Genomic DNA, 23,034 nt, shown 5'->3' with positions numbered 1-23,034 from the left:
TCTCTTTTACCTCCCCCCTCTGTGCTCTATCAGCTCTGAATTTGCTGATCCTTCACAGCAGATTCATTTCCTCCGCTCACCACCCCATCTGACCTCTCACAGAGACCAGCAGGACTAACGTTCCTATTTGGTCTGATTTAATCGTAGCTGGAGTTTGATGTCACAGATCTTTGTGCTGACTTGACAGACATCTTTTAATGCTTCCCTATTCTTGATCTCTCATTTGGTCCGTGCATGTTCCTACATCCTCTTTCAAACAACGTCTCTCTATCTATCAAATGCCCATGCTATTCTCGCCTATGCAATATCCTGTTCTCCTGTCTTAGTCTGTCCACGAGATAAATCCCATGGGCTTCAATCAGCATTAGGCCTCTAACTCCCCTGCATCTAAAACAGCAATAAGTCTCCTGCTAGTGTACATAAAGCTGAGCCAGTATTGATCCTGAGTAAAGCATCTACTTGATTTTTTGAAGGCCTCACACTGTATCTTACGGGGTTCGAGGGTTCTGCTTGAGCCAGGAAATCCTCCTTCTCCTCTTCCTCTCTCGCTACAAGCCTCTGAGCGTGAGCTGAGTCCAATCAGTTACCCACAGCACTGAACTCTACTTCCCTCTGAGGGGAGAAATCTGCTGCAGTGGCTGCACCACGGCAAAAACGATTCAACCTCAAACCCCAGATTGGCAGAGAAAAAAAGGTTTGGCACTTTCTTTGGCACAGAGAGGAGACTGTAGCTCCTAATTCAACAGATTCAAATCTGCGAATGGAAGCCCCGGACACTGAACACCATGCAGTGTTCTACGGGGAGGCTCGTGATTTATCTCTTTGCATTTATGGTTTGGAGTATTTTGCATTCCCGGAGCTAAAAGTGGGCAGTTCCAGGAAGGAGTGAGGTGGCCGGGAGATGAGGTCGCACAGCAGCCATCAGCGCTGTGATCGGGTTAGCAATGAAGGTGACACATCCGCACTCACTGGGAGCTCTGCCAGATACTCACTGAAACTGCAGGCACCTTTTACAGCTGAACCTGTGGGAACATGACACCTACCGGGCCGTCTACTCTGGCAGATGCTGGGAATTGCAGGGACGACCGGGCATCATCTGTCATGTGCACACCCAGACTATAGAGCGTATCAGTGGTGAAGGCTTTTTATTCCTCAGTGCCAACGACAGCCAGTGGACGGAAGCATTATGTTTCTGTGGTGTCAGCCCGTCCCATTCTTGTGAAAACGATATCTCACAAACGGCTTGAGGGAATATTGTTAAATTTGGTCCAAATGTTCAGTTGAACTGATTTGAATTGGGTGGTCAAAGGTCAAGGTCACAGGGACTTTCCCGAAGCACATTCTTTGCCTTGTGAACCCGGTATCTCGAGAACGCCTACAGGCAATTTCTTAAAATTTTGCCCAAATGTTCCGTTGCGGTCAAAGAAGAACTGACTTGATTTTGAACATCAAGGGTCAAAGGTCAAGGTCACGGTGACCTCCTGATGTTGTGAATATGATGTATCGAGAACACCCACAAAGAATTTAATTGCATGTGGACACAAGGACGACCCGATTAGAATTTTGAGGTCGAGGTCACTGTGACCACAAAAAACCTTTCAACTTGTGAGAAATATTCACTCAGACTCAAAGATTGATTGATTTGATTTCAGTGGTCAAAGTTAAGTTCACGATGACCTTATATGAATATGAAAAAAAAGTGTGGTATTTCTACTATTCATAGTTGTATTTTGTATTCCGAGGCTGTTTAAGCATCATTTCCATTTGAGACCGAGGATATTCTGACATCAGTATCTGTATTAAATCATCAAATGCTTTAAAATTGACCAGAAAAAGAATTTATGCTTCAAATACTTTCACAACAGGAAATTTCCTCGACCATCCATTCATAATCCAGATGTGTGTTAGTGTGTTAGTGTGTGTGTGTGTGTGTGTGTGTGTGTGTGTGTGTGTGTGTGTGTGTGTGTGTGTGTGTGTCTCCTCCCACCATCCTCCTTCACTTAACCAATGATCGCCTCGGCCTCCATTATCATGCAGGATGAAAGACAGCTTCATACAGAATAACACATGAGGAGAGGCCATTAGTCTGCGAGCTTCAGACCAGAGGAGGTAGGAGGATACGGTTTAATGGACGTCTTTCCTCCCGAGCTGTGGAGGGAAAGACAAGTCCTTCCGTCTGTCTGTCTGTCTGTCTGTCTGTCTGTGTGTGTGTGTGTGTGTGTGTGTGTGTGTTTGTGTGTGTGTGTGTCTGTCTTCCTGGTTCATTCAATATCAGATCACCGGCGGTCAGCTTCGGAAGCAGGCGCATTGATTTGAATTCATATCGGAAAGGAATAAAGTCAAGCTGGGAAATAACATTTAGCGGTTTAAGAGGTTGGAGATGAGGTTTCATCTCTGGCATTTGACTGGCAAATAAATATATAAACTGGCATCTGAGAAGGGTTTCAATATGAGTGGCTGAAAAAGAAAACGGCTTTGAAACAAGTTGCATGGACGAATATCTGAAGGCTGAATGATGAAGGGATGTTTTATTGCCTGCCTGCTGCGGCATCTTTGAACATGAACTGCTTTGTGATAGAGCTTCTGAATCAGAATAATTGCAGGCTAATTGTGAAGCTGTCAGAGGGAAAGTGACTTGACTTTAAATTTTTCTTCCTCCATTTTTCTCATTTTCTCTTGTTGCATTTCTTATTCTCTTTCCCCACTTCTCCTGTCCTCCTGCCTCAGATTCAATGGCTCATTGTGTGAGCAGGACCTTGTCCTGTGTATCCACGCTTGTGTTTGTCAAACCTTCGCCTTTTCCATCACAAAGCTGTAGCTCCTAGCATTTGCTCTCAAGGTCACCTCTGCTTTCAGAACACACATGACTTAATACAACGGTTTCAAAAGCCTGTGTTGTTGTTGACTTTTGCTCCAGCAACACAACAACAACACAAAGATATTGTGGCTTTAGTTTGTAGATGGGCTACAGGCTCATGAACAGGCTTATTAGCTCCACCAGGCTACTACCTCCACCGTCTGTGTTTATCTCCCTGTTAGTTAGCAGGATTACGCAAACACTACTGGATGGACAACCATGAAACTTGGTGCAAGGATTCAGTATTAAGTCAGGGAAGAACCCATTCAAGTGTGGAGTAGATCTGGATCAGTGGACATCAGATTTCTTTTTCCACTTTCTTTAACATTGTGATGTTTGTTTGAAATTTGTTGCAGATCCATATAAAAATCCAGATCTAGTCAATTTAAATGTGGTTTCATAAGGGGACTGTTAAAGCACTGTCTGAGTGCCATTCTAGTTTCTGTCCTGTGTCCTACCTCTGTGTGTGGCGTAGAGCGCGGCAAAGGTGACGACGAAGAAGGTGGTCGAATATTTCCCAGCATTCACCAGGTGAGGGAAGGCCCTCTTTGTGTCCCGGTAGCGCCTCAGACACTGGATGAAGCGGAACCAGGCCGGCAGGCACTGGATGATGGCACGCAGACCGTACGAGTAGCTGTGGCACATATTGTCATTAGGATCTAGAATTAAAAAAAAGAAAAGAGGACGTTATAATCTCTCTCTCTTCTCGTTATTCACCGTACTCCCCCCCCCCCCCCCACAGGACATCTCATCATTATGAAAGTCACACAGTGACCTGTGTGTGGCTGCACATTTCCCTTCCATTAGCGGCATGTTAATTGTCTGAGTGAGGGCCGAGGTGTCACTGCTGGTGTAGTCGACCGACAGCTATTAAAACCTTGTTCACATCATATCTCGTGACAGGAAACACTGTCAACATGTCACATAAACTGAAGGATTTATGTCTTCATCTCAACGTCGTGATGAGAAGCAGCGGCTGAAGAAAAAATACTATGATCAATGCCATCAAACATAAGAACCTATTTAATGTAGACTGTAAATATCTATTGTTTTTACCATTTATTTGTAATGTTTGCATTTTAGGATGTTAGGTGGTTTGTGTTACAATTTGTCATACTACTTTATCACCAGAGCATTTCTATTTCAGTTAGGCCTGTTACATTGTAAGGTTTTCTACATCGTCAATTTCTACAATCCCCTGAGAATAAGTGTATAGTTATTAGTTTAGTTATTAATAATTTCCCAATTTGGGATCAATAAAGTACATTTATCTATCTATCTAGTTGCAAACAGATGTGGTTTATGTATGTAGGTGGATACAGGAGACTACAAACTTCCAGTACAGAAAGAAGTACATATACACAACATTAAGTCAAGATCAACATTGTTTGGGTCATTTTGCTGTTATTGACAGAATATTAAGCATGACAAGTGGATTCAACATAGATATTTAGATTCTAAACAACAGTGTTCAACCATTTGCAGTTAATGTTTTCTAACGGGGACGAAGAGAAACAACAGACACATGTGCAGAAGACATGAAGTTTAATATAAAGCCACAGTGAGTATGAACTTATCGTCCCACCTTTCAACGTGGGCAGCAGACCCTTGCTGTTGCTCCACTGCAGCTCAAAGATGTAGAAGCAGACGAGATACTCCAGGTCCATCAGGACAAACACCAGAGAGTTCAGCTGATCAGCCAACCAGAAGTCTGCAAACTCCACGCGGTGAAACGGCGCCGTGAACACGCGGAACTGGAAACAGACAAGGAAGGTACAGATATGAGAAACAAAGGTGGAGGTAAACCATTGACTGGCACTGATTTAGTAAACAAAAAGATCTATTTCATAAAATTCAACATAAACTCAGTGATAAAAATGAGGAAGAGAATTTGAAAAAGCCTATCCTGACACCGTGACTTGAACTAGTCAACAATTAATTAGTGTACGAGCAGGGAACATCCTCCACTAACGATGTGTAACACACAAAGGGGATACAGCCTCCACACTTCCTTATCAGCTCACCACAGGACACTAATGACTCACTCATTGTGTACGTCTGCGTGTTCTTGTACAACACAAGCACATGAAGACCCGGTCTGGCGGCCCTGGCCTCTGTGGGCTTGGCATTTGGGATATGACTTTTGGCAGGAGCTCAGTTTGTAAAATGATACATCCGCGCTCAGCTCTTTCCATTTACCCCTCAGGCTGCGTGTGACATTCAGGGGCGACTGAGCGCCGCTCTCCACGTTTCAGACGGAAAACCTACACACACTCTACCTCCACTGCAAATGTCAAATATTGATCTCCCCTTTTTTTTTGCACGTCAGCTCATCGCACATTTCTCTTAACCTGTCAATCACAGGGCGTATTGATCTGTGTGGATGTCTCGGCGCTAAGCCAGCTGCACTCAGGTGGTTAGGTTTTCATTTCTTGAGCAAACACAATGTAATCCAGGCGCTCGCTCTGCAGTTTGTCCCATAATGAAAAATTTTGTCTGGTGTTTATTGTCAGAGAGAATTAGCACACGGAGCATGGGAACATTTTATAGCACTGCTCGGAAGAAAACAGGATCGTTTGTCAAATCATTTCTTCTTCTCAATCACTCAATGCATATTCCTTGATGGTTATTTTTTCTGACAATCATGAAAAGCAGCTCATATCGGATCTACTTCTGTTGATTGTCTTGGGCCGTTCGAGACGGAGGCTGATTCTAGAGTCGCACAGTGAAGGAGGGGCTGAGGTGCTGATGATGAGGGAGCTGTGAAGGACAAAAATATGAGCAGGGGGTCTGCCGCTGCTACTGAGGGAGGGAGGGAGGGAGGGAGGAGGAGAAGTGGATTGTGAGGAGAGGAGGAGGAAGAAGAGGAGGAGGAGGAGGGACAGAGGCGCTCAGGGCATCAACATACTGATAGATCTATGCCAGTAATGATTGCACAGTCACAGCCTCCACTTCCCCAGAGACACGGCTGCATTCTATTATCCTCCGACCCTGCTGCCCTCTGTTTCACTACATCCCCCTCCACACACACACACACACACACACACACACACACACACACACACAGAATCTAACACACATGCACGCATACACACATTATCATTTTACAGTAATTTATTTATTTAAAATAACACAAAATAAAGCAGTAATAATATAATTATATTTGATAACATAATAAAACTCTGGGATTACATTAGTTTGACTGGGTACTTGTTGGTAGGTTGTGTGTGTGTGTGGGTGTGTGTGCGTCTGTAGTCATGTTTAGTTTACCCTTACCTTAATCTAAACCGAACCTTAAAACATGTCTTCACCTTAAAATGTATTGATTCACATTATGGGGACTTCTTGTCCCCAGAAAGGAAGTAAACAAGTAAACACATTTAGGTCCCCACAACATGAGTAATAACTAGACCACATAGACGCACATGCATGCGCACACACACACACACACACACACACACACACACACACACACACACACACACACACACACACACACACACACACACACACACACACACACACACACACACACACACACACACACACACACCACCCTCTCTCCTGCAGGCTGATAGCGTGGCTTAGACAAAGAACAGAGAAACATAGTAGGATTTTTTTCACAAGAGATTGATATCTGAATCATACATGCATTCATCATGTGAGACACACACACACACGCATGCACACACACACACTGCATACCAAATTGTGTCAGCAGAAAAATATGCCACAAAATGCACTACTATAAAAACTCTAATAGCTCTCAATAACTCATATTTAATTCGCTTCCTGCAACATTTTGTGTCGGTTTAGAAACGTACTGCCAAAATAAAAATAAACCAGCACTAAGAAGATAACCTCACAAGGTGTATTTACACACAGATAAGAAGGCCAGTCAAAACTACAGGTAAATACAATTACACCTTATCTAGACAAGACTCAGCGTATTTGTATGCCTGAATAAAAGTCTTATCATAGCAATGGCCAAAAATTCAGGAATGATATTTCTAAAAATATATTTGGTTATGAATTCTCTCAATTTTCTGGGCATTTAAAGCTCAAAAATGGGATTTTGGTTAAGATTAGAATATCCTGATGTTTGGTTTTGTGTGCATGCAAACTACAACCATTTGGAATACAAATTAAAATTTCACATTAAACCTCAATCTTGCACTTTTTGCCACAAGCCAAGTTACTTTTGTTCTAATGTCATATTTAATAGTCAGCTCACATATCACATACAGACTCACAGCAACAGAAGCCTGTGTGGATCTGTGAACAATGACTGTTTGGACATGTTTTCAGATTCTCTTTTGATGATCAGACACCAAGGTTTAAATGTAATTCTTCCACACAGAACAAACTTCACTAGATGAATGTGTGGACTGACCAGCAGCTTGAGGAGCCAGAAACGTGATTTGTAGTAGCCGGTCTTGAACGGGTTGATGAGGAAAAGCACCATGAAGCCATAAAGGATGAGAGGGTTGATCTGCATGGGGAGGTAGGTGAACTCTGAGTAGAGACAGGAGAGGATGCTGAGACACCACAACACACCCATGAAACCAGCGATCTGTAGCACAGAGAGAGGAAACAGGAGAGAGAGGCATTTACAGGAAGCTCTGTTTTGTTATCCCTAGAGTACAACTGAAACAAAAGCATGATTATCAATCTGAAGACCAAGTTCTTCTTCTTCATTACACCGAAAATATGTGAATCTTTCTGATAACCGTTTCCATTTAGTTCTTCATTCTGACCTCAAACAGGTGTTGGTGTGACAGGTTGTTGCGGGGATTGATCTCGAAGATGAGAACATGGTTGACTCCGGCCTGCCTCCATCCGTAAGTGTTAATGCCCAACAGGAAGAGGAACTGGATCAACAGGAAACCGCCCCGATAGATCCGCACCAGAGGCCACACGTTCTCGTAGCGGATGAACACAGCACCTGATAAAAGACAGCGGATTGTCTCGTTTTGGAATATCAAACAGGATAGCTTTGACTGTGTGAATTAAAATGTTTGTGTGACTCACCGGTGAGAACAAAGGCGATGGCAAGAATGATAAAGAAGCCGCAATAGAGACCCACACGGAAGGTTGTCCACGCCAAAGCAGGCTGAGGAAGAAAAATACAGAAAAACATAATTAATACAGAAACCTAAAAAAACTGAATATGTATATGCACGTAGAATCAAGTCATTCTCAAACTACAGATAAAACTTGACCTATAAATTGCATTTTGCCATTTTGGCTCCTTTCACCTGCTTCAATACACTTGTTTTACACATGTCTGCAGGGGACATTGGAAATGCAGAGATCAATAGTCACAGAGCACAATTCAAGTCAGGCCTGACAGTAATTAATGCAGTAATAACAGTAGATATAACATATGAGGGTAAAGTGCCACCGGCCTCTGTTATTTCAGAAAGATATCCTGTGGACAATGGAGCTGCACTTACAAAATCAATGCTGAAAGCTCTCGTGGTTTCTCTCACTTTGTCTTTTCCCATCTTCTTTCCTGTCTCAGGACGAGCTTCTCACGGTTTGTTTTTGACCAGTGTTCATCGGCAACATGAATTGTGGCCTTATAAGTGTACGCCACCACAATCATTCAAGTTCCAGTTTACATCTATTCACACTCCTATAATACGACGAAGACCAAATATTCATCACTTCATCTTTGAGTTAAAATGGAAGTTTGTGGTGGAAAAATATATGTATATATTCTTAGATAAATTATTATATTGCCATTTTATCAGTTTTATGTTATATAAGTTGTACGTCTGGTTTCATGGCCGCCTTTGAAAATAAATCAAATAACATAAACTGAAGAGGAAAAAGCTTTTGATGTGACTGAACTCTTCCCTCCTCTGCAGTGCAGACTGGTACTGTCGGCTGTAAGTAGACTTTGCTTTTAGTGGCTAAGGTTCAGTCTTGAGAGGAACAAATCAGGGACACACAGAGACGTCACACAGAGACATCTAATCAGCAATGTCTCACCTGAGCTGCCCCCAGTGGAGGAACTCTCAGTCTCTTCATGGCCCTCTGACGATCTCCTCCCTCCAGCTCTGTGGTGACAAGAGTCTGGACACACAGACCACAAAACACAAGCTTTCAGTGTTCTGTGTTTAGTTGTCCACCAGAATCATTGTATTATAGTGTGTGTGTGTTTACCTCTGTCTCAGAAATGAGCTGTGTGATCTTTTTGCAGGTGTAGAAAGGCGCCACCTCCACATGAACCACACGCCAGTCTGCGCCGCGAGGAGTGTCCAGAACCTTGTCATGTTTCTTCAGGATCTTACGGAAACCAGTGAAGTTCAGGTTCTGTGGACGGCAACAAGGAAACACAAGCGAGTATGAAATTATCAATCCGTTTGAAGTTAAGTTAGGACAAATCAAATTATATATTTTTATTGTCTGCCAGTTGCTAGCGTAATGATGCAGTAAAAGTGTGTGCATGTGTGTGTGTGTGTGTGTATGTGTGTGTGTGTGTGTGTAACCTGGTAGTTCTGGAGCAGGATGAGGCTGAGGTAGAACTCGCTGAAGGCTAACTTCAGGTCCTTGATGTTGTGGTGTTTGCAGCGCTCCTCCTGCGACAGGTGGAACATGGTCTTGCGCTTGCGAAGGCCGGGCGGCGCGTTGCTCTCGCGCTGAGCGTCCAGTGACGACTGGAGCTCATTCTGCAGCGTGGCAGAACGTCTCTGGGCTTCAGCGAGTTTTTCTACAGAGAACAAGACAGGAATATGGGTGATGGGAGCTTTTAGGTTTTTTATTTCTTTGTAATAGAGGGAAACATTTAGCATATGCGCTAGTGCATGTTTTGATAATGCAAATATCCACGCTTGTGAGCTGTGCAACTGACGCCTTCTTTGAACCCCTGGAAATCTAAATTACTATTCTTACTCAGTAGTTATATTAATTGTAGTCAGTACCCCAGTGATTTTATGTATTGACAGTAATGATGAATACAGTTCAGTTTGATTCAACCCTAACCCTAACCCCCTTAATAATATTTAATAACATTATTTTCTAAGAGCAACATATAGGACAAAAAAAGAATTTGAAAGTTAGAACATCAGCGATAAAGATTAAATATTACTGTAAATAGTTAATGCAACAGTCCGTCCCTCTGTTAGACATGTTTTTTGGAAATCTAACTATTACGCCTGAGGACTCTTTTCTGACGAAATGCTGGAGAGAGATGTCAAGTCTTCAGTTTGACATCAATGATCTTGGTAGAGGACATGTTTCTGTAATGAGCTATACGAACAAAGGTGACGACTTAAAAAAAAGGTTTTTCCTCTCCTCTCCTCTCCTCTCCTCTCCCCCTTGTCTCCACTCCTTGAGTTTGTTCCAAGAAGCAGAAACATGGCGACTATCAGGCTGACTCGAAATGAGGAGCCATTATGCAGGTCAGACATAGGTTAATACAACCACCGTGAGTGACAGAGAGGGAGAAGAGCAGGGCCTGGGCGGTAACCTGCATTCCATTAACTTCTCTCGTACTTCCTGCCTTGTCTGACAGAGATTAACCCTCATTGTTCCACTACATTTACTTTTTTTAAACCAATCACCAAGCTCAGCTCATTTACGACTGAAGCCCATGTTTCCTTTCACACTGCATTGTCCTGTCCCTCATTTCCTGTTCTTATTGTTAAGTGCTTTAATATGAAGCTCTTGAGATGAAACTCTTTGTAAAAACACAATTACAGATGTTCCGATACTTTGCAATACAGGTGTTAAAGTCCAAATAGAACTACCATACAGTGGCTGATATTTATGAGGCCATCAGTCTTTGGACTTAGAGGCTGCACACCCCCCCAGTTACACAGATTAAACCAGGTAGTATAACCCCCCTGTAGAATAGAATAGAATAGAATATAACTTGAACCTAAATGAGTAACAACATGAAGACAGACAACCATAACAACAAGCAACAACATATAACAACAATGGACAGTTAGTAAAACAGTCACATACACAAGGTTGTATCGCACACAATAAGAGTTCTTGTCATCTGTTCAGAATACTTATGCCACTTCGATCAATTTTCAGTTACCAACGGGGCTCTATAGCGCCTCCCATAACTCACAGGCTCAAACTGGCAGAAGCTATCTGTCAGTTTCCTCCTCACTACCTTGTTGTCTCTGCGAAGAGTTGGGTCAACAGCTTTTGGGGTTTGCTGACTATTTTGCTCGGCCTTGAAACACAACCCTGGAAAGTTTGTTCTTGGATGTGCAGCAGGAAGATGAAAAGTTAAAACACTCAACAAGACATTTGTACACAAGTTCTAACATCTGCTAACCAAGGACACGGAGTCTTCTAAGAGGATTAAGTCGGTGTGATCATTCCTTAAAAACACAATGTGCATGTGTATGTAATGTTTATTTCAAAAGAGTTATCTTATTCTTGTTTAGTATATTTACGAGAATCTTGCAAGTCACATCTGCACTTGCAGTGACTTGCAAGATCTTATCCAGCTGGAGTAGAAACCATTAAACAAACAGACCTGGAGTCACATTATTCAGGCTGATATTTCCTTGCAGTTCTGTATATAACAGCAAATCTGATTTGTCCTGAAGCTTCCTACACCGACAGTCTGGAGGAAAAGAGACTCCGGTGTCATAAACGGAGAAAACCAGGAGTGGTGATGTGGAGGGCTCACCGGTGACTTTCACACTTTGTCACTGCTTGAGCGCACATACCCACACACACACATATTTCCAGATATCACACTATCTGCCTCACAGGAACGCCATTGCTTTTCTTTTGACATGTAAATTCACCAGAATCCCTCTATGGACTCATCTTGTCTGTCAAAACAACAGCAGGAGCAGCGTGAGAAAGTCAAGACCACCGACAAATTTAGATTAAATCTGAGAGTGTGGGAGAGCAGCGTCACTTCACAGCAGAGGACGAGGCCCGGACAGGTTGCCTGTGTGGGGTTAATGAACCTGAAAGAGACAGGTGTTGGTTTTCGCTGATGTGGGTTTAATGGAGGATTTTAAAGAACCTGTTGTTCTTCTTCTCAACTTTCAGTAACAGCGAGGGTGAAAGGATATGTTGTCGAAGCAGAGGTTTGCAAAAACTTCTGCTCGGTGTGTGTTTAACCTGCGATGATGAAAGTGTTGTCCAACAGCGCAGCGCAGCAGAGTGGCTTCGAGAGGTCGGCGACCCCTTTCACAGGGAGATACTGTACGGATGGAAAAAGCTGCGTGGAGGCGAATGTCTCATGTGAAGTCAGAGCACGATTTATTTCCATCTCTGCTTGTGTTCTCTCTCAAAAACCTACCCAGCATTTTCAGACCACACACACACACACACACACACACACACACACACAGTAACTGGCATCTGATAAAGCCTGTCAACAACATCTCTAATGTCCTGCTTCACTCTCCCGTGTGTGGAGGATAAACAAGACGCCTGAGCGCATGGAAGGAGACACTGATGTTTTCATGCACAACATTTAACCTCCTTCCTCCTCCGGTCTGCTGAGGAGACAATGACTCACTGTAACACTAAGCTGTCAACATTACATATCACATGGAGGCATTGAATATATTAGAACTGACAGTGAAGTCATTGTTTTGTTCTGTTTACAGAATCAAATAAACACAAAATAATTAGTGATCTAAACCCAATAACCCACCAAACTATAAAAAGTTTTTAAGATTTTAATGTTGCATTATACTATGAGGCTATTTGACTCTCTTATCATAGCCTAATCTGCACATACTGTTAATGGTAAATGACTGGATTTATATAGCGCTTTCACTGACATCTCAAAGCTTTACAGTGCAAGTTAGACATTGATGGAACAGTTCTATATACACAGCACTTTTTCTATCACACACCATTCCTACACTGTGAGAGGCATAAATTGACTGTTGGTGAGAATGGTTGCTTCTGTGATACGCTGGCGACCAGTTGAGGATGTACACCTCTAACCCAATGTCAGCTGGGATTGGCTCCAGCTCCCCCTTGCAACCCTCAAAGGACATGGAGGATGGAGGGCGATGAAGGACTGTACTAAACAAGACACGGCCTGTAAGTGTTTGACATTTGTCAAAAAATTAAAAAATGTAAAAAAAACTCCAGAACTCCAGTAAATCAACCTCCTGTAACAAGGTCCACCATTATTCATGCCCTGTTTATCTGCAGCTCCACTCAACCCTCCCCGACAGTAATATATGTCCCATCATTATGAACTGGAACAATCTCGCCAGTCAGCCTTGGCCCTCTGTTGACCTGTAGAACCTGCAGTTACAGAGACGGCCTCTAGAGGAAGCACTGCCTCTCCTTGGATACACAAACTACCCCCTGGAGCTGAAGTTCATGAGCAGAGGGCAGAATACCAGAATATATCGCAGCCTCCATCTCATGTTACATTGCACACATACTCCCTCGACACCTGAAATACACACAGGCAGCCTGCTCGCCTGAACATGACCAAGCACTGGCTACTTCAATCAAATCACCAGGATTAGACACAATGACATTCGGCACGGAAATAGCAGAGCAACAAGTCTCTCTTAAACTCAGTACAGAGTAAACAAACTGTGCAACAACTTATAATCAGTGGTTTAAAAAAGTAGTATTATACATATAACTATTACATTTTTAGAAGCCAATTAATCCTACTCCATAAAAGTTAATTTAAAAGTTCATTGGTCTGAAATGTATGGGACTATGATTTGATGTTATCTGTATTGATCATCTCAGGTAGAAGTGGAATAAATAAATACCTGAATAGAATGTGTTGATTTTCAGCAGCTCCTTCTCACAGTTCTGGAAAAACCTCTCCTCAAACTTGGCGTAGTATCTCTTCACCGTGTCTTCATCTGTGACTGTGCAAAGAAAATAAACAGACAGAGAAATCGTGATTAGTTGCACGTTTATATTCTTGGTCTGAGCTCGTGTCAGGGATTCCCATTCATAAAGTTACACAGTGTTCAGTACAGTGATGCCAACACATGGTTTATATTACTGGATTCAACTTGGTACCCAAACCAAGTCTACCAATCTTTTAAAAAAACGTATTTCTGTAGACGTATTTATGCAGAGCGTGTCTGGACCGTGACAAACACACGTCCATTCAGAGTTACAGTTGGATCGATAGCTTCCTTCCGTCTCTTCTCTCTGACAGAAACCTGCAAATCTTTTTCAGAACCAGTTAATTCAATCAGCATCGATGCTCTGTCTCAAATAATCCTCTGCTTCATTCATAGCAGGACACCGGACACCTGACAGAAGTGGGGAGCAGTGTTCAGGCCAGAATGCACACACACTAACACACACACACACACACACACACACACACACACACACACACACACACACACACACACACACACACACACACACACACACACACACACACACACACACACACACACACACACACACACACATCGTTTTGAACAATTTGATAAACATCAGTTACTTAAAATAATTAAGTTACAATTGTTTATTGTGAGACACATTTATCACATATCATCCAGTGATTTACATACAGCATTCACTTCTCATATTATGTCCACACATGTTCTACATTCTCGACACTTACATCTGCAGCATGACCAGGACCTAAATGACAAATGAGGAGTAATTCCAAGCAGCATCAAGAGAGATGTGAATTTCTCTGGATAATGGTTATATAGTGTTGGTTCCAATGGTTTTATCCCCTCGTAAACATGAGCTGCTATAAAAATTCACCCCTGGTTGCAAACGTGCAGATGGAGAAGCTTTCTATTCAACACGGTAATAAGAAAGAGACGCCCCGGGCAGCAGCCTGTCAATATCATTGTTCTATTCACACACACACGTTTGCAGCAGGGATGTGTGAGCCTGTGATGAAAATGTGGAAAGATGTTCGACAAAGTCCAACAGCTTTACAAGGAAAATAAATGAGAAAATGCCTCCACAACTTTTGAAGGTAATCAATTTTTAATTAAACAACATTCTGCAGGTGGATATACTGTACAGCCTACAGTATTCAGGACAAATCCTCTGGAGCATTAGGAAGTTATTACAGTAGATGTACAAGAACTGCTGCAAAATACACTTCAGCCCATGTTAGTGAAATTGTTTGAGTGCATCAGAGTATCGTGCTCATTTAACATCCAAAACAAGATCATTACAGTAATGGCCAAGGCTTAAAACTGGGACTGTATCCAACCAACATTGCTTTGTGGATAAACATGTAGTTTGCAAAGAAGAAGATAAACCACTTAGGATGAACAGTAACTTTATTTGAGAGCTCAGCGTCCTCGACAGCCTCCAGCTGACCGGCTGCCGGCTGCAGATGGATGGATGACGGTGTGCATGGAGGGATACATGCTTGAACTGCAGAGCAACAGTCTGGCTAACAGGTCAGCTAAATGACTGAGCTCCGGCTTGTCACAGGACAAACTAATGGTCCCATTATGCGCCTTCAGTTAGATCTGCAGGTAAGCAGCAGACTGAGTTGTATTAATTCAACTTAAAAGGTTACGGCGCCAGTGAACACTTTGTATTCAAGCCAGATCGAGACAATGAGACGCAAGAGGGAATACACAAGAAGCAGCAAGTGAACTGGGGCTGATTTAACATCTGTGATATGTTTCATATGCACGAGGTAAAAAAATGTATCTGACTTGGGGTAAAAAAAATTCAAAACATGCCTCTCAGAAAATAGCCTGGTATGTGTTTTGTTAGAAGGTTTCTGAGTTTCCTCCTACAAGCAGCATCTGAAACTGTGGCGTGTCAACGCAACTGCTGAATAAAGCTGCAGTGAAAAGTTGCTTAATTGATTTGATAACTACTGCTCGACATTAGAGATAATCACCTGCTTTTCTTAGTTTATTTAACTGTTGGTCGAACAAAACAGGCCTCTCTATATGTTTCATTGTATTCTGGCAAATAGTGAATCCATTAATTGAGAAGGTCATCAGCAGATTAGTTTGTATCATGGTAGAAATGAAAAAACTGGTGTCTCCTGGAAAAAGCAGACGACATTTGAAAATATAAACATGGCATTTTCTATATCACACTTCATTTTTCTTTTATCAGTAAATGAAATGTCCTTCGCTACAACTGGACACTGTGGAACAGAGTGAGTGTGTTAGTGAGAGTGTGGCTGGATGAAGCAGATGCGAGGGCAGGTAGGTAGAAGAGGGGTTATGAAATGGCTCTGCACCTCCGCCTCTTTGTTCCCTTTAAGGTGCAATGATAAACACACGTGTAGGTGTGTGTGTGTATCCATGTCCGTACAATACACACATCTGCTTTTGTTCATGCACTCATATGCATCAGGTGGGTGATGTGTAAGAACAAAGGAGAGTTCTCACAGTGGTTTGTTAAAATCTCTGCAGCTGCTGAAACCGTCCTGACATCTGTCTGCGCTTCTACCTGGCACACACCTCCCCTTCATCCAGCATTAACACAAATCCACATCATTACCATCTCATAATTACATTGTCTCAACTCAAGATGAGCTGGAAAACAATGTGGATGCAATAAAATCTAATTATGAATAAAAATCTGCCGTCTGTATCTTTAATTTAATCTGTGGTGCCGGTGTTCATGTAAATCTGACGGCTTCTCTTTCAGCTGCACAGTAGGGGTTCTCATTATCTCTTGTCTAGGTAGATGATCACAGAGAGTCCAACAGCGTTCACTGAAGGGAGGAGGGAGACAAGAGCTTTGGACCTCATGGTAAATGGTAATGGGGAATTTAAAAGAGTGAGAGAAAAGAAAAACTTCAGTATTCTCCTAAATCAGCAAATTAGTTCGACCATTAGAATATTCATGTAAATATGACAAATCCTATAGTTTTAATATCATTTGTTTTGCCTTCTACTAATAAAATAAGCACACATTTGCATTGTGTTTATTTTTATTATGAAGTAACAACACTGTTTGTCTAATAAAATCCAATCTTAGATGTTTTGTTGAGATGAGCAAGTTCTTATTGAGAGTGACCTCCCTTCAGCCATTGACTCAGGTCTTCAGTGGGGTCACCTTAACCATTATAACACACCAGGACACATACACACACACACAAACATACACTCACGCACACCATTGCAGAAGACATTTTAAAGTGGCTGTAAGAAAGGACAGAAGGTTCCTGTGTGTGTATGTGTGCGTACTTTTGAGTGTATATTTAAACTGTGTGCTTCAGACAGTACTTTTGACACTTTAACTGTCATTTGACTTAAGGTTTATAAAGCAGAGCTGAGAGGTTGCAGCAGCTAGAGAATCCTTATTTTTATTTCTTTGTACATGTAAAGAAATGCTAATTCTTCATGTTTGTCTGCAGGGGCTGTATTTACCACTTTTTAGTTAAAACCTATGCAAATTACATGGCACATATCCCGGGGCTGCCTTAAGAATATACTGCATATACAAGTGTAACTACTATCAAGGATCTAATTTAATTAAAGCTAATCGATAAAGAAACAAGAATTACTGCCCTGTCGTCTCCACTGACCTGTTAAGTTGCAGTTTACATCAATGTCTACCAGAGACTTAGAGTATATGTACATGTAGTGAGGACTCAGAAGAAATTCATTGAAAAGTATAAATGCTTTTTTTATAATTAGCAGATGAATTCTTAAGTTATGGAAGAAGAACGTGTTTTGTGAGGTCACAGTGATATTGACTCTTCACCTTTGACCTTTCAAATTCTAATCAGGTCATCCATCTATGCATCCTCAGTTAATTCAGCACCAAATCAAACCAGCAAGACATGCAGGGGCATCATGAGTTCCACGTTGGTACAACATGTTATGAGACGAGTCGCTCCAGTTGTAGTCTGTTGTGTTCATTCATTCACTTCACTTTTTCAGACAAAGAATTGTGCTGGTAGCTAGAAAAACAACTCTTGACCTGCAGTATTCCCATGGCGGCTTGTAGAAGGCAGCGCCCCCTCCCTCCACTAACCCCTTCTTCTGTAGATTGTATAAATAAATGATGAGACAGCTTCCCCAGAACCCGACTGCTCTAACCCCCAAAACCCTGCAAACACACACACACACACACTATAGACACACAAACACCCCACCCCCAACTTCTTATATTCCCATCCAGCCGTTCTGACACGACCCCATAAAACCAGCACATAAATCCTTCATTGACAACCTCTAACTTACTGACAGTGAGATGGAATCAGAGGACAACAACTGACACAAACACATAGAGTCCACTCTGTACAACCCCCCCTCACTTCTCAGCTGCTTTAGGGTTTTTTGCAAGTAAAGATTTTGTTTTGAATTTCTGTTTAATTAATGATTCGTGAGTTACAGATTCCGCTCAGGCTTAAGAGCTTTAATGAGGCAAAATCAATTTTTGCCTAAATTTTTGCATCAATTATTCCATCGATTAATCGATGGAATAATTGATTGAATACTCGAGAACTATAATCAATAGTTACAGCGTTACTAATGGCCCAGTGTTATTACTGTATGTGCTGCTGTATCACCTGTTCTGTGGTGAAAATCAGAGTTAGGAGAGACGAGGAAGGTGAAAGGGTGCTGAGGAGAGACGAGGAGAGAAGAGAGGAAGCCTCTGGTGTCTGGTTTCCTCTGTGTTAGGAGCTCAGATATCATCTGGCAGTACAGTGGAGCCAGGAGAGAGGGAGGATACACACACACACAAACACACAAACAGGCACTCACACCAACACACACACATTGTATGTCCCTATTTTTAAGCTCTATTTATCTAAGGACACCTCACTGTGGGGTATAAACTATGATCCTGATAGCATTACTGTCTTGGGAGCTGAGGAGGCCATTACATTATGATTGTTGCTGTATTAACTCCGCTTATCACTTCCCTGCAAGCACGCAGGTGTAAATCACACACACGAAGGGAAAGACAAACTGAGCAATAAAAGAGAATGGGATTGACTTAACTCTGGGCTAATATTAATCTAGAGAGAGACGAAGGGCGAGAGCATAAAAACAATTTCAGCATCCTCCAGTGCCATATTTTAAGGGAGGAAACACAACACTAAAAACCAGCCAGACAACCAATCCACCCCCCCTCCCCATTCTTCATTCTCGCCTTTTTCTTTTTTCTCACTTATTCCCATTCGGCCCTCCAGCCACAATTAATTCTACCAATCGTCTCCCTCATCGAGGCCAGGGGAGCATTAAGAATGCACACTCACTGGGATACACTCACTGGCTGCCTGGGAGGACCGGAGGCAGGACGAGGAACTACTGTAGCTCTTCATCTATTGTGTACTATTTATACTGCCAGACAGCAAGCTAAGCAGCTCCAAAAAACATAAAACACACATGCCTAGAGTAGTGAAAATGATACGATGGAGAGAATCACACATTCAGCTGACAAGTGTTAATTTATTATGTGAGTGTGTGTGCATGTGTGTGTGTGTGTGTGTGTGTGGAACAAATTGAAAGAGAGAGAGACAGAGAGAGTGAATCACATGTGATGGGTACACAACCTGCAGCCAAGTGAATACTTGATGAGAGGGAAAGAGAACAAGCAGGAGGCCAGATGGGGTGTGAGATGATCCCGGGGACCAGAGGGAAAATACACACAACACCCAGACAGAGAGCGGAGAGCACAGTGAGAGACTCGCACAGAGGGAGAAGGAAGGAAGACGGTGGGGGGAGATATATTTCGGGGAGAAGCGATAAAGGGAGAGATGGAGACAGAAAGCTGGAAAGGCAGAAAACAAATGAGGTCAAACAACTCTAAAGAAGTGTTGTACAGACGTAAAACACCACGTCTCTGCATGCATGTTAAACCCTTTATGGGTTTTTACTGGGCAGAGATTATAGTAAGATATAATTTTAACAAGACTTCCAACTTGGAAAGCTGTGATACATTTAAAATATATAGAAAACAAACACTGTAGAGCAAGATGTTGGAGTCTGTGACTGAGGATGATAAGATGACAAATCTCATTAGAATACAAACATAGAGCGCATTCCTCCACAAAGGCCCAACAGGCCCCTTAAATTCAATCAAGCTGCACCAAATTTCACACGCTCAGATATCAGCTCCCTTAATATGGCCTGTTTGGGATTGGCACCAATAAAGGGTTGTTTCTATGGTCACGCCCCACCTCTCCACAAAATATCATGGAAATTGGTCAAGAGGTTTTTGTGTTATCATGCTTACAAACAAACCAACAGACAAGGTGAAAACAACCTCCCTGCTTTAGTTGCAGGGTCCTGGTACTGCTCATGGTGCCTCGTTGTCACAGTCATGTCCTACTGATATTTGAATGTAACAGAGACTATGTAAATGTAAATGTTATTGATAAAACTAATTTAAAGTGGACATTTCAGTTTATGCTATATATGCACATCAATGTCAAACAAAAGCTTGTTTTATCTAAGACTTTTATCTGAATCAAAACAACTATATATGGCTTGAATATAAAGGTTTTCACTGTGCAGCCTGTGCAGCAATTACCTGAGTGAACCTTTAAATACGGCCTACATTCAAGGAGCTGATGGAAGGACACTAACAGGCAAAGTTCCTGAAACACACATGAAGTAGGTCATGTTTGATGTTCTACACACTAACTATCTTGTCCATAATCTTTCCTGGAGTCCAGAAAAACTAAAAGCAGAGTCCACTAACGTGCTCACAAATATGTGAGGACTTTACATCTGCCTTGTCAGCTACCCATGCCTTTTGCAGCATGTTTCTATTCAGCCTGGATACTTCCTGCATCCCTAAAAACCCATTTATTTCCTCCACAAACACATCTGGGAGGACACAGCACAGAAACAAAAAACATTCTGTTGACTTGACGTGGAGTTCAGTGGAGAGGAAGTTAAATGGGAATAAGGGGAATAACATAGGGGAAGAAGTTAGATGAGGTGGAATTGAACGAAGACTGAGAAATAGGCCACAGCTTCTTCCAATCACACAACCCAGTCCACAGAAAGCTGTATTATTGACCATGCGAGGGGCTGAGGGGAAAGTTAATTACTCCCACTCTTTACTCTTCAGAGGGCTGTAAAAAAAGGCTAAGTCAGTTTGTGCATTTTATATCCCGAGCAATTCTCCCTGGTTCTGTCTTTATCGGTTCTCTCTCTCTCCCTTCTTCTCATTCCACTAAGCTGCTGCTGTGAAGTGTTATCTGTGACAGTCAGAGCGACGGGCAGTTTGGCCCAGACCTCTCGCAGGGCCTTGAAGATCGGGATAGTTTTACCGGCTCCCTGCATCTTGTAGAGACAGAAGGGAAAAGGCAAATTGATAACAATGTGAAACATCTGCCTGACTCATCTCATCAGAGGAAACGTCCACCTGCACTTTAAAGCGTCAGTCCCGTCTCTCAAACTTTGTCAGACATTTTAATCTCTTTGAGATCCAGTATATATTTAAACAAATAATTCTCTGTCAGGAACATCAGCTATCGGGAAAGGAAGCTCATATTAAGCTCGCGGTCGGAGCCGCACTGTCTAGTCTGAATAAACTTCATTACGATCATCAGCATGTGTTAGATTTCTCATTCCAAGCAATGCAGGCTGTTTAATGTGATATTTATTGTTAATATCACATTTCTACATAGAGTCTGCAACACCCTGGATCGTGCGGACTTCTCTCCTGTGGCAGCAGTCCAATAAAGGGTGGTATCAATGTCTCACTCACACACTGTACAGATCCTGAACAAAGCTTTAATTAAGCTCAATCTAAGGTTAAGATATTAGGTCTGATTTCATAGAGGCTCTTCCAGGGAGAACAGTCACTGTGGAGCCTGTAATGTGAATCCTGAGAGAGGAAATACAGGATCCAGTTGTATTTTTTTTATATGCACATGAAGGCTAACACACAATATCTCTTTTAATTAAAGTCCCTGTTTTGTTAGTCTCATTGCCAACGATTTCTGATTTCTGACAGAGCATGTACATCCACTCCCTGGAAATAAACACAGGCAAGGACATATTTCAAATAATAAAACTATATATAATATTAAATTATATATTCTAAGTTGAAAGCTTAATTTTTCCTCCTGAGTGAAAGTTAAGGTTTTAAACTTTTCTTTATGAACAGAGAATCACAAGCACTTGATAAACAACACAATTTATTGTTACTGATGACAGTTATATTGCAATAGTTATTAATATTGTTTTATTGCCGAGCTGTGACACAGGACATGGACAATACAGTCTTTGGTCTTTGATTCCTTGAATCATGTTATAAAAAGGCCCTCATACAAATCAACAATCTGAAACACTATCCTGGTGTAATTGTGGCACATGCAAAACTGACTATGATAGTACTTCCTTCCACGATATAAAATCAACAGATTACCATTTGTGGGTATAAGTTATGTTATTCCATTATCTTCCATTGGGGAGCCAGTGTGCTGCAACAGCTACATGCAAGTGCCCTACACATGAAGAGTATCCATGTGTTTATGGATTAGGTTATGGCGCCACTTTGATAGTCATCTCCTGGAACAAATGTTTAAGTGCTGTCAATACGATTTAGCAAAATGAATAGCCAATAAGTCTATAATGTAAATGCATCATACTGTGTTTTTGGTTTTGGTTTTACCACAGTGCTTCTATAGTAACTTCCAGTCACGGTTTGCAAGCACCATAAAAAGGTGAAATAGGCCAGACTTCAAAGGAGAGCGAATGAAACATCTGTGTTAATACCCAGCTACTGAACATCTGTCTGCACTGATGGATCAAGGGTTGTTGACTCAATACAATTCTACTTTAATGTTAGAAACTTCTCTGAAGCTCCTCAAAAGCCTGGATAAACAAATTACGAGTGTGATGTAAACTTTTTGGCACCAGGTCGGTACTGGAAGTCACAATATGGGCCTGCTGCGACCGTAAACCAGACAATATGGCAGCACAGAGCTCGGGGACCCAACATACCAGGCTGCTCTTGGAAAAATGATTCACTGATTCACTGAGCCGGAGAAATGAAGGTTTTATGAAGCAAAACCTAATTAAAAAATTAGGGGAGTTGTGCAAGAGGAGGGATGATGAGCAGTGGACTAAGAGGAAGTGGAATGGGGGGAACGAGGGAGACAGGAGGGAGGCTGGTTAGCTGAGTGAGGAGTGGTTGTATGCTGTAAACATGACATGAAGTATTGGTAGGTGAGCCCTATAATCTACATTTTAATGATGAAACTCCTGTTACAGACATATGTAAAGACGTAAAGAAGAAACGATAAGAGGGCTGGCTAT

The 23,034-nt window shown here is 42.1% G+C and overlaps 1 protein-coding gene across 1 annotated transcript in view; it reads right to left on the bottom strand.

Annotated features, from left to right (window-relative positions):
- The window catches only part of xpr1a (xenotropic and polytropic retrovirus receptor 1a), a 70,690-nt gene that overhangs the window by 9,151 nt on the left and 38,505 nt on the right, over positions 1–23,034 (bottom strand). The window contains exons 3-11 of the mRNA XM_034584031.1: positions 13,603–13,704; positions 9,355–9,575; positions 9,029–9,178; positions 8,855–8,938; positions 7,889–7,970; positions 7,615–7,802; positions 7,251–7,430; positions 4,443–4,611; positions 3,316–3,516 (exon numbers count right to left, since the gene is read on the bottom strand). Coding sequence (XP_034439922.1) covers positions 3,316–3,516; positions 4,443–4,611; positions 7,251–7,430; positions 7,615–7,802; positions 7,889–7,970; positions 8,855–8,938; positions 9,029–9,178; positions 9,355–9,575; positions 13,603–13,704 — 1,377 coding nt within the window. The remainder of the gene's footprint in view (positions 1–3,315; positions 3,517–4,442; positions 4,612–7,250; positions 7,431–7,614; positions 7,803–7,888; positions 7,971–8,854; positions 8,939–9,028; positions 9,179–9,354; positions 9,576–13,602; positions 13,705–23,034) is intronic.

This window comes from Hippoglossus hippoglossus, chromosome 4, assembly GCF_009819705.1.
Source record: "Hippoglossus hippoglossus isolate fHipHip1 chromosome 4, fHipHip1.pri, whole genome shotgun sequence".
Taxonomy (NCBI): Eukaryota; Metazoa; Chordata; class Actinopteri; order Pleuronectiformes; family Pleuronectidae; genus Hippoglossus; species Hippoglossus hippoglossus.
Note: the sequence above shows the minus strand (reverse complement) of the source record. Positions and strands in the feature narration are given on the sequence as shown.